At 49.1% G+C, this 12,540-nt stretch overlaps 1 protein-coding gene across 3 annotated transcripts in view; it reads left to right on the forward strand.

The window, feature by feature from the left end:
- TLN2 (talin 2) overlaps positions 1–12,540 on the forward strand; it is a 456,139-nt gene that overhangs the window by 404,277 nt on the left and 39,322 nt on the right. For all 3 annotated transcript variants that reach the window (XM_068552880.1, XM_068552889.1, XM_068552896.1), the window contains 5 exons: positions 4,695–4,861; positions 5,815–5,998; positions 9,709–9,834; positions 10,036–10,152; positions 12,337–12,522. In XM_068552880.1, coding sequence (XP_068408981.1) covers positions 4,695–4,861; positions 5,815–5,998; positions 9,709–9,834; positions 10,036–10,152; positions 12,337–12,522 — 780 coding nt within the window. The remainder of the gene's footprint in view (positions 1–4,694; positions 4,862–5,814; positions 5,999–9,708; positions 9,835–10,035; positions 10,153–12,336; positions 12,523–12,540) is intronic.

The raw sequence follows: 12,540 nt of genomic DNA on the forward strand, positions 1-12,540 counted from the left end.
GTTTTGCTTGGCTTATTTCTCAGAGTCATTTTTCAGGGCAGCTGCTGTGCAGGCCGCTTGAGGTGCCGGCGGCAGCATCCGTGCTTTGCTGGTGTTTCCCTCTCCTTCACTTGGGTCGCAGGACAGAGAGCTCTGCACCGTTGAGAAGCTTGGCAGCAGGACTTGAGGGGTGGGAGGGGGGACCCTCCCCTGGAAACTGCCTGGACAGAGGCTGCTCTGTACGAGGCCCCTTGCCACAGCCGGACATCAGTCTCCCGCAGCCCACAGGACTGTCCAGGCCTCCCTGGCCTCCCCAGGATGAGGAAATAAATCTCTCAGCTCGAGGAAGGCGCTCTCCCTCCATTGAAAGCCCTTCCTTGTTGTTGAAGTTACTCGTGCCAAGTTCCCCCGTAGGAAACCTTGGAACAGGAGCACGAGGGAGGGAAGGAGGGGGTCCAAGCTGCGTGGTGCTGGTGAGCGTGGGCAAGCAGCCTGGTCTTCCTGAGCTGGCCTCCGTCTTACCGCTCCTCCAGCAGAGGATCCCTGACTCAGGACACCAGGAGAAGGGTCAGAGGCAGGGGGTCGGCTCGGGCAGAGCATCTAGCCTTTTGGGCAGTTTCCTGCTACATCCCTCTGCCCTGCCCATCTCCTGCCCTCCCACCTCCACCTGCCGTCTTTCTTACCTGTCTAGGTGTGTCTGTGTGATTGTGTCCAGCCAGGAGGGCAGACCCAAAAGGGCAAGAGAGGGGGTGGGTGAGGAAGGAAGGAGGGGGCTTGTGTGGCAGGAACGTGGGGGGAGGCCTGGGAGATGGGATCCAGTTGTGAAGGGAGCTCAGCTCCTCTCCACAGCAGGGGGAGAGCTGTCCCCAGGGGTGTGGTGGGTCCAGCTTGCCTTGTAGGAAGGTGTCTTTAGGGACATGAGGGTGCACTGGAGGGGTGACAGGTGCCAGCAGAGGGTTTCTGGCGTGGAAGGCACTGGAGTGAACACGTTAGCCAACCTGCTGGTGGCAGATGATGGTGCGAGGGAGTGGTGGGTGGAGAGTTTACACGAGGGGGTCCTCTCTGGGGTCCACTATGAAGAACTTCTAGACAAGAGGCAGCCGAGGGAAGGAGTGACAAGTGTTAGCAGAGGGCTGTTCTACAGAAAACCTGATCAGAGGGGACGGAAACAGCCACACCTTTTACGGGAGCCCGATCCTTATCCCTCTTTGTGATTTCAGAAGCATCAAGTAGAGTAGCATCTACCCTCTAGTAAACCCTTATTACCTGCCTAGTAATTTACGTGCATTTCTCCACCACTTACTCCTCCCATCAACCCTGATTGGCAAGAAGTAATAGCCCCCTTTTCCAGATGAGGAAACTGAGACTTGGAGAGGTGAAACAGCCTGCCCAAGTCGTGTAGCCAGCAAATGGCAGTGCTCTGATTCAGGCAGGCTGTTGACTCCAAACTGTGCTGGTAACCCCTGAGCCGCATTGACTCCTGGAGAGAAAATTCACTGTTCTGTTTTGTTTTACCTTTTTTTTCCAGTTTTATTGAAGTATAATTGACATATAGCACTGTTTAAGTTAGGTTGCACAGCATCATGCTTTCTTAGGTATGTCATGAAATGATTACAATAAGTTTAGTTAACATCCCTCATCTCATATCAATACAAAAAGTATACATGTCTGTATATTTTTTCATTGTGATAAGAACTCTTAGGATTTTAACAACTTTCATAAAGATCACAAAGCAGTGTTAACTATAGTCATCATGTTGTGCATTGCATCCGTAGGACTTTCTTAAAACTGGAAGTTCGTGCCTTTTGACCACCTTCCTTCAATCTCACCACCACCCCACCCTACCCCACCCCCCTGCCATAACCACAAATCTGACCTCTTTTTCTATGAGTTTGATTGTTTTTTTGTTTTGTTTTCATTTTTATTCAATTTATTTAGACTAAAACGAAAACAGTTCACCCATTTCTCCTACCCCTCATCCCCCGCCTCTGGCATGCACCAGTCTGTTCTCTCTGTCTATGAGCTTGGTGTTTGTTTCTGTTTTAAGATTCCACATAAAAGAGAGGTCATGCAGTATTTGTCTTTCTCTGACTTATTTCAGTTAGCATAATGCCTTTGATGTCCATTCATGTTGTCGAAAATGGCAAGATTTCATTCTTATTTATGGCTGAATAATATTCCATGTGTATATGTACCACATTTTCTTTATCCATTCATCCATTGATGGACACTTGGGTTTTTTCCTTGTCTTGGTTATTATAAATAGTGCTACAGTGAACATGGGGGCACATATATCTTTTTGAGTTAGTGTTTTCATTTTCTTTGAATAAATACCCAAAAGTAAAATTGTGGGATCACATGGTAGTTCTATGTTTAATGTTTTGAGGAACGTCCATACTGTTTTTCATATAGGGGTGCACCAATTTTTATTCCCACCAAAGGTGCGTAAGGGTTCACTTTCCTCTACATCTTTGCCAACACTTGTTACTTCATTTTAATAATTAACATTCTGACAGATGTAAGGTGATATCTCATTGTGGTTTTGATTTGCATTTCCCTGACAAATATGTGGAGCATATTTACATGTGCCTGTTGGCCGTCTGTGTATCTTCTTTGGAAAAATATCCATTGAGATATTCTTCCCATTTTTAAAATCACATTTTTTTTTTTTTGCTATTGAGTTGTATGAGTTCTTTATATGTTTACCAGATATATGATTTGCAAATATCAATATTTTCTCCCATTCAGTAGATTGCCTTTTCATTTTGTTGGTGGTTTCCTTTCCTGTGCAGAAACTTTTTAGTTTGATATAGTCCCACTTGTTTATTTTTGCTTTTGTTTCGTGTGCTTTTGGTGTCAGATTCATTGCCAAGACCCAAGACCTATGTCAAAGAAGTGACCAGCTATATTTTCTTCTAGGGGTTTCAGGTCTTACATTCAGGTCTTATATTTAATCCATTTTGAGTTAATTTTTGTGTATAGTGTATGATAATGGTCTAGTTTGATTCTTTTGCATGTGGCTGTCCAGTTTTCTCAACACCATTTATTGAACAGACTGTTCTTTCCCCATTGTATATTCTTGGCTCCTTTGTCATAAATTAATTGATCAGATATGAATGGGTTTATTTCTGAACTATCTATTCCATTGATCTATGTGTCTTTTTTTATGCCATTACCATACTGTTTTAATTACTGTTGCTTTGTGATATAGTTTAAAATCAGAAACCATTATGCCTCCAGTTTTGTTCTTCTTTCTCAAAATTGCTTTGGCTATTTGGGATCTTTTATGGTTCCATACAAATTTTAGGATTGTTTGTTCATTTTCTACGAAAAATGCCATTTTAATTTTTTTTTTTTTTTTTTTTTTGGCTGCGTTGGGTCTTCGTTGCTGCGCACAGACTTTCTTTAGTTGTGGTGAGCAAGGGCTACTCTTCGTTGCGGTGTGCAGGCTTCTCATTGTGGTGGCTTCTCTTGTTGTGGAGCATGGGCTCTAGACGTTCAGGCCTCAGTAGGCGTGGCACGTGGACTCAGTAGTTGTGGCTTGTGGGCTCTAGAGCGCAGGCTCAGTAGTTGTGGTGCACAGGCTTAGTTGCTCCATGGCATGTGAGATCCTCCCGGACCAGGGCTTGAACCCGTGTCCCCTGCATTGGCAGGCAGATTCTTAACCACTGCACCACCAGGGAAGCCCCCATTTTAATTTTGATAAGAATTGCATTGAATTGCATACTGGTTTTGGTAGTGTTTTATACTACCAAACTACTATTTTAACAATATTCTTCTAATCCATGAGCACAGAATATCTTTTCATTTATTTGTGCCTTCTTCAGTTTCTTTCTTTGATGTCTTGTAGTTTTCAACATACAGGTCTTTCAACTCCTTGGTTAAATTTATTCCTAGGTATTCTGTTCTTTTTTATGCAATTGTAAATGGGATTGTTTTCTTAATTTCTCTTTCTGATGTTTGTTGTTAGTGTATAGACACACAATAGATTTTTGTTTACTGATTTTGTATCCTGCAAGTTTGCTGAATTCATTTAGTCTAATTTTTTTTTTTTATGGAGTCATCAGGGTTTTCTACATATAATATCATGTCATCTGCAAATTGTGACAGTTTTACTTCTTTCCAGTTTGGATGACTTTTATTTCTTGTCTAAAGCTTTTAGCTTTTCGCCTTTGAATATGATGTTAGCTATTGGCTTGTTGTATGTGGACTTTATTATACTGAGGTATGTTCTCTCTATACCCACTCTATTGAGAGTTTTTATCATAAACGGTTGTTGAATTTTGTCAAACGCTTTTCCTGCATTTATTAAGATGACTATATGATTTTTACCCTTCATTTTGTAAATGCGGTGTATCACATTGACTGATATGCGGATGTTGAACCATCCTTGCATCCCTGGAATAAATCCCACTTGATCATGGTGTGTGATACTTTTACTGTATTGTTGAGTTCGGTTTGCTGATATTTTGTTGAGGATTTTTGCATCTGTGTTCATCAGGGATATTGTCCTGTAATTTTATTTTCTTGTGGCATCCTTGCCTGGTTTTGGTATCAGAGTAATTTTGGCCTCATAAAATGAGTTTGGAAGAGTTTCCTCCTCTTCTATTTTTTGAGCATTCTTTGCAGTGTTTCCTTTTTTTTGTAGTCTGAAAACCCATGGGTTATATTTTCTCCGTCTTCCACACCCCCTGACATTTCCTCTCTGCCTATAGGTGTCCTTGGTGCTGTCAGCTCTCCAAGCTGGGAACAAGGGGACCCAGGCATGTATCACAGCTGCCACTGCTGTGTCTGGGATCATCGCCGACCTGGACACCACCATCATGTTTGCGACCGCGGGGACCCTGAACGCAGAGAACAACGAGACCTTCGCCGACCACAGGTATGGGAGTGAAGGCTGTCCTGTGGGCTCCTGGATGGGGAGAGGTTCAGTATGGCCTGATGGACTTTGGAGATGCTGCCCAAGAGCCAGAAATGTGGTTATATCCATTTTGATTTCAACAGGACGCTCAAGTGGGGGAAGTGACCCACGTAATCAAAATAAGTGCCTTTTCTCAACTGCTAACAGAGTTGTGTTCCAGCTTTGCCTCTCACAGCCTAAATCCAGTCTGCTCCAGCAGAGGATAGCTTTTGGATCTTTTTGCTTTCTAAGCTAAAAAGCTGTGCCCCTGATTTTTTCACCATCCCTCGTACGACTGGTAGTGGCCCAGGCAGGCATGTAGCTCTTACCTAACTGGACAGTGAAGCTTCGAGCCTGCTGTCTCTCCCGGGCTCTTTAGACTCTTGAGACTCTGCTTCAGAGACTGGTACCAGGGTCTCCGTTTGCTGCTGGAGACCCCACATATCCTCGCCACATGTCCAGCACCTTTCTTCCTCTCTCTTCAGGCCCAGGACTGGGCAGGGGAGGAGATTCCCAGTGCCCTGTCACCCCTTCCAGAACCCAGCCCCTGGGGCTGTGATGTCCAGGGCAAGGTCCCCTGACCCATGTGTCCTCACACGTCCCTGTAACTATGACATATTTTCAGGGATAGTAGGAACCCCAGGGAAGAAGCTACAGGGCGGGGGGAAGGGGGCCAAACTGATAAGCCTGAATCTTTAATTGAAGCTTTACCATTAATCGACTATGTGAATTCTGGGCTGACTTTCCTCTCCTCTCTCCTAATTCTCTTACATGGAAGATGAGAGCCTCCTGTTAAGGGAGGAGAAACGCATCACCTCTCTTCTTCAGCGCCCTTTAACAAAAGCCCCTAGAAGGGTTTCTTTTCCTCCTGACTACCAGTGACCAAGCTCTGCCCTTTGTCTCTCCTCCTCCCCATGCTCTCCCACCTTTCTCAGGGAGAACATTCTGAAGACAGCCAAGGCCTTGGTGGAAGACACGAAATTGCTGGTTTCGGGGGCTGCATCCACTCCAGACAAGCTGGCCCAGGCAGCCCAGTCCTCGGCAGCCACCATCACCCAGCTCGCCGAGGTGGTCAAGCTGGGGGCCGCCAGCCTGGGCTCTGACGACCCCGAGACCCAGGTAGGTACGGGCGGGCCTCGTGGTCCCACAGACACTGTGCGCCAGGCCTCAGAAGAAAGCAAAGGCAAAATAGGAACTTTGGGAGTGGACAACATGTGCACGGGTGCGTCTGTGGTTTGGGGACTGGTAGGAAGCAGTTATGTAGGCAGGATAGTGGCATGGACTGTGGTGTGGCCATGGCTATGGAGACAAGCCAGAAGATTTGAGAGGAGTCTGTAAAGAAGACCCAGCGGGGGGGCTTCCCTGGTGGCGCAGTGGTTGAGAATCTGCCTGCCAATGTAGGGGACACAGGTTCGAGCCCTGGTCTGGGAAGATCCCACATGCCGTGGAGCAACCGGGCCCATGAGCCACAACTACTGAGCCTGTGCTCTAGAGCCTGTGCTCTGCAACAAGAGAGGCCGCGATAGTGAGAGGCCCGCGCAGCGCAATGAAGAGTGGCCCCCGCTCGCCGCAACTAGAGAAAGCCCTCGCACAGAAACGAAGACCCAACACAGCCAAAAATAAAATAAGTAAATAAATTAAAAAAAAAAAAAAAGAAGAAGACTCAGCTGGGCTTGGTAAACGATTGGACGCAGTGAGCGTTGGAGATGAGGGAGAGGCGGGAGGCCGGGATGACTGCGCGTTTCAGGCTAGATCAGTGAATGGACGGTGGCTCCATGTGCCCAGCTGGGGCTCCCTGGAGGGAGGGCTGCCCCAGGCGGAGATGCAGGTGAGTTCAGTTTGCAGCGTGTGGCATTGGATGTTCCAGAGAGACACTCAGGTAGAACAAGTGTGTAGGCTTGAGCCTGCTCAGTTTGGGGGATGTGGATGTAGGGGTTATTGGCCGACAGACAGTGACTGCAACCACCGTCTGCGGAAGGAAGAGGAGAAGGGATCAAGGCGGAGCTGAGGAATCCACTATTGAGGACCATCTTCAGGAGAAAGAGATACCTAAGGAGACTGAGAAGCAGCTGGTAGGAGGAAAGCCAGGGGCCTGATGTTAAGAGGAAGGAGTGCAGCAACCCACCAGAGATGCAGCCAAGGCAGCAAGAAAGACAAAGGTCTGAGAGCCAGGCCCAGGGCCGTGGAGGGCAGTGGCCACCCAGCCAGAGCTGTAAGTGAGCAGTGGCCAGATGCGGGTGAAGGAAGGAAGCTAGTGTGTATAGACGCCCCACTTGAAAAGTTTGGCTCTGAAGGGGAGGAGAGAGAGGAGCTGAGGGGCACGGAAGGGCTCCACGCTCTGTGACGCTCTGCTTTGGATTTAGCCACTTCACTGCCATTGCCTACCTGGTCCTTGGTTCCCCAGCCTAGACCATCAGCTCCTCGAGGACAGGAATCATGGTTTATTGATCTTTGAAGCCTACACACCAAGCACTGCTCCCACACATCGTAGATACCCAGCAAAGCAGTTCAGCTCTTGCTGAACTAACAGCCAACCGTGGCCGTCATTGATGGATTCTCCCCACTCCCGAGTGCAAAACTTAAAACTCCCTCTGCTATTTCAACCCCAGTGTGGTAAACACTTCAGTTTTCACTGCTTAAACCATACTCAGTAAACGAGCCTATTCGGCCCATTTGGACAACACTGGAGAGAGAACCTCCTACCATCCAGCGCCAGGGTTGACGACAGCTACTGTTCTGGTGAGCACAGGGCCACCAGCTTTGCTCCCACACGGCTGTGACCCTTCCCTTCCTGATGTCCTCTGCTGGAGCGGAGCTCCATAAAGGAAGCATTCCGTCTGTTGGCTTTTTACTCCTTCTGCTGGCTTTCTCTTTGATAACATCAGAGCTCAGATTGGCTGCCTCCGGAATGCGAAGCACTCACGGAAGTCTCTGCCTGGGTATTGTTCTTACCCCCACGGAGGAAGGAAGGAAAAGCTAGAAAACGCATCAGTGGGGATGGAACCCACACTTTCCCCTAGTCCGGCTCAACTTGGAATGAATCAGCTGGGAGGATTTAAATCTTTGGATACAGAGAAACATATCGAATTGCTTAGAGGCTTAAACTCCCAAATGGTCTAGATGTCCTAGGTCCCAGCTTCTTTTGAGACCGCCAGTGGGAGATGTCCCCTCAGAAAAGTGTGCCCACTCGCTGGTTGCTGTGCAGTGACCTGGGATGGGACAGTGTACGCCAGGTGTCGGCAGCACACCTGCCCGCTGCGCCTCCCCGTGGTGGTCCCCACCGTTAGCCCCCCCCTCACGAGCCCCATCACAGCCCGAGCTGCCCTGTGGTTTCAGAGGTTGACAGAGACCCCGTGCACCCTGTGGGTGAGAAGCCACGGGATGGAGACGGGGAGGGTTGGGAGGCTGGGCAGTCATGGCGTGGCTGTGCTTGCAGGTTCTGGGACACTAGAGTTTCTAAGACGTTTTCACGTCCATTATTCAGTTTATCCTGCCAGCAGTGCGGTAAATGGGCAGGGCTGGCACTGCTCACCCCATTTGTAGATGAGGAGCCAGGGCCATAGAGCGTAATACAGTGTGGAGGTGAAGACCGTGGCCCTTGTGATCACACTGACCAGAGTCTGAATCCCAACCTTGCCATTCCCAGCCTCTGCCAGTCTGGACACGAGCAACGTAGTTCCCACTCAAAGTGGCAGTGATGAGGGTTAAATAAGATAATGCGCATTGTGCTTGGCTCGGCATCTGGAACATTGCCCTCAACGAAGGGAAGTTGTTGTTTTAGAAGTAGGAGTTGTTATTGTAGCTGCTGGACCCAGAAAACTTAAATGTAATACCCAATATCATGTAATTCCTAAATATGCCTGGTATTTGAGATTCCAAGTCTAACACACAGAAGAAGTGGCCCGTGGTGTCTGTTCAGTTAGAAGAGTGAAGATACTGTGTTCCATCCAGTGTTACATGGGTACACATCTGTATATTCACTCATTCCGTGACTATTTGCTGAGGGCCCACTGCACGCCAGGTCCTGTCCTGAGTGCAAAACACAACAGACAGAAGACCAGGCCGGCCCTCCTACAGCTTCCATCCAAGTTGAGGAAGAAGACAGATGGTGTATAAGTGAATAAATAATAAAGTAATTCCACATACTGCTAAGTGCTATAAATAAAACAGGGCAAGCTGAGGGAGTTTCAGTGGGGGTGGGCTTATAGCTAGAGTGGTCAAGAAGGGTATCTGAGGACATGACGTTTGAGCTGAGACCTGAAGGATGAGAAAAGCCGGGTTCCAGGCAGAGAGGGGAACAAGAGCAGAGGCCCTGAGGTTGGAACGAGGGAGGATTTCCAATAGGGAAGAAACACAGACCCACATGCCTATAACATGCTGAGTGAGTCAGGATCCCAGGAACCAAGTCTGGGGACGCAGGTGGGCTGCCACGGAGGCCTTGCAAGCCAGGGCAGAAGGCTTGCATTTTGTTCTCAGTGGTTTTGGTGACCAGTTCCGGGCACAGGTGCGTGGCATGGCGTCTCGGGGTGTCTGCCTAGCTGCCCTCATCCTTTCATAGGCAGCTTGTCAGCAGAGCCGCCAGCTAGGCGGTGTTTCTGAATATGCTAAATCTACTGGGGTCCTGCTTTCTGGCTCAGCATCTGACTCCCTTAGGGAGCTTCTTCAAGTCTGCAATCTGGTTTTCCACCCAGCCTCGCATCAGAGTCTCCAAGGGTGGTTCCTGGGGATTCTCCTGTGCTGCAGGTTTGGGAGCTGCTGTTGGAGAGCCCTGCTCTTGGGCTGTGTGCTCTGGGTGCAGCCTGCTCAGCTGGGCCCATGCTCTCTTTCAGGTGGTGTTGATCAATGCCATCAAAGACGTGGCTAAGGCCCTCTCAGATCTCATTGGTGCTACCAAGGGAGCTGCCAGCAAGCCCGCCGATGACCCCTCCATGTACCAGCTCAAGGGGGCCGCCAAGGTAGAGTGGAGCCCCAATTAGGGGCAAGCGTGCCAGGGGTGCTGCGGTGAGAGATGCACACTCAAGAGTATTGGAGGATGTGCATCTGAGCTCCTTTCTCACTTAGAGGTGCTGGTACTCGTGGCATTAGATCCGGAACTAAAAGGAGGGATGGGACCTCAGCGCACTCCCTGTATTCTCTTGACATCTCTTCCCGTGCAGGTGATGGTGACCAATGTCACCTCCCTCCTCAAGACCGTGAAGGCGGTGGAGGACGAGGCCACCCGGGGCACACGGGCGCTTGAGGCCACCATCGAGTACATGAAGCAGGAGCTCACGGTAAGGAGCAACCAGTCACCTCCCTCAGAGTCCACATCCAGCAGCTGACCCCAGTGCAGCTTCTCTGAGACTTCTAGCGTAAAGAGGTTTTACCTGGAACACCTGAGCTAGGGAGGCCCACTTGCCTGCCTGCTGGTACGTTTGTATCATGGAGACCCCATGTGAAACTGACCTCGGAGTTTGGCTAGGATCAATTTGTCATTGTAATTAAATGAATTAACGTATGGCTTGGGACCGTTCAGGTTTAATTCCACTAAAATTGCAGCGTGAAACGAAAGTGCTACAGAAGAGTCCTGGTAAAGGGAAAATTCAGTGTAGCCGCTTGGCCTCGCCTTGAGTTTAAATGATGTGTACACTGTGCAGCCACGTAGCCCCTCCTGATTCCCGTTGCCACCGGCAACACTCACACTGCTGCACACGTAAGGATTTGGGAGTCTGAGGTTGGCTGTTAGGAAAACCTGGATGCCTTTACCTGGGACACTTCCCTCTAACGTCAGGCTTCCTTCTGTGTGTGGTGTCTGATCTCAGAGACGCTGACCCCATGTTCGTTCTTACCTTGTTCCACCGTTGCAGAGCGAGGGTGTCCTGGTGAACCTGTGATTGTCTCCTGTTCTTTTGATCCCGAGACAATTGTGGATTGAATCATCCTTATCCCTAGAAATAGAAATATGCTGAAAATGAGTAGTTTCAAACTGAGATTTCTTTTTAATAGGAGGTCTGATCACAGATTCAGCTTCTCTTTTGGAAGGAGGCGTCTTTAGAGGGTCACCTGTGAGGGCCACAAGCCGCTGAAGGGCAGCAGTAGAGACAAGCAGTTCTGTTGGGTTTTGCTGATGGAGGCTTGGGTTCTCTTGTCCTGTTTTTAACGAATCCAGCCTTGGTTGGTGTTGTGCTTAGTTCTCACATGGAGAAGAAACTAAAAAATACAGGCCTTAAGGCTGCTGTCTGGTGCTAACCTGCTTGCACGGGCTGGGGGTTTCTTACCAAAAGTCTGGACACACATTCTGACAGGTGTGGGTGGGCCTAATGGTGGCAATGGAAGCGATTTGAAATTTGGAGCTTTCTTGGGAAATTACAGACACATGGTCGACCTAAGTGGTTTAGAATTGACCCAGACTGTGCATTTTCATGGACACAGGAGGTTTCCAAAGGAGCGTGTGTCCCAAGGCCCACGTTAGTGTGGAGAGCTCTGTCCGTGTTCATTCCACTGTAGCATTCAGGGGTGGTCCTGGGCGGCCTGACGGTAGCTGTTCATTTTTAGGGGAGTAGTGATGTTTAACAGTGGTTGGCACATGGCAGGGATGCTGGCTGGGTCCTCCTTTCTGCTTCCAGGAAGACTTCCCTGCTGGAACGTGGCTGCCTAGGGCAGAAGACAGAGCAGCCCCACCTGGTTCGGGAGTGCTCATGTACAGGGACAGCCAGGGCACCCATCACTCATGGTAGAACCATGGCAGATGGGCTGGAAGCAGAAACGGCTGGCTTGACTGGCAGGTGGAACTTTAAAGTGGGATATTCACTTACCATGGCTAATTTATTTCAGCTTCTCTAAAGGTGTGTGTGTGTGTGTGTGTGTGTGTGTGTGTTGTTAAATAATTCACAGTGTCACCGTGGCACACTCGACCTGAACACCTCCACACAATTAGGCAGTTATATTTGTAAGAAAGGCTAAGAATAGAAGAAACTGAATGCTTCATTTCCCCCAGCCCCACACCCTCTTAAAGAGAGAGAGCTGAGTCCAGAGCAATGCATCCAGGTCAGTCCTGCCCTGGAACCAGCATCTGGGCTGCGGAGTTTCCGGGAACTACCGAAGCATGAGCAGGAATGGGCCAGGAGAACTGGGAAGCCGCACAATGCCCCCCCCTACCCCGCCCCGGTGGAGGGGGGTAACGAATACACGCTGAGTGTCAGTTTCCGAAGGCAAACAAGTTAATGCTGTAGATTGTTCTCCCTCCCCACGTTGTCCCCATGAATGCCGAGTACAGGTGTGTGAGGCTTATCCACGCCGGAATCTTGAAAGCAAGAATGATATTACTGTACTCAGATTTCTAATTTCCTGCCATTTGACGGCTTCTTCCCGTGGCTGGCTCGGTTTTCAGACACTGAGCCGCAGCCGGTAGGGGAGGCATAAGTTATTTCTGTCCTTCCCTTTTTGATTTTTTCAGCACTTCGATTTCTAACTTCCAGGTATTCCAGTCCAAAGAGGTACCTGAAAAGACATCATCACCTGAGGAGTCCATCAGGATGACCAAAGGCATCACTATGGCAACAGCCAAAGCCGTGGCAGCTGGGAACTCGTGTCGACAGGAGGACGTGATTGCCACCGCCAACCTGAGCCGGAAGGCCGTGTCAGATATGTTGACGGCTTGCAAGGTAAAGGCCTTGGCGTTG

Source organism: Eschrichtius robustus, chromosome 1 (genome assembly GCF_028021215.1).
Source record: "Eschrichtius robustus isolate mEscRob2 chromosome 1, mEscRob2.pri, whole genome shotgun sequence".
Classification (NCBI taxonomy): Eukaryota; Metazoa; Chordata; class Mammalia; order Artiodactyla; family Eschrichtiidae; genus Eschrichtius; species Eschrichtius robustus.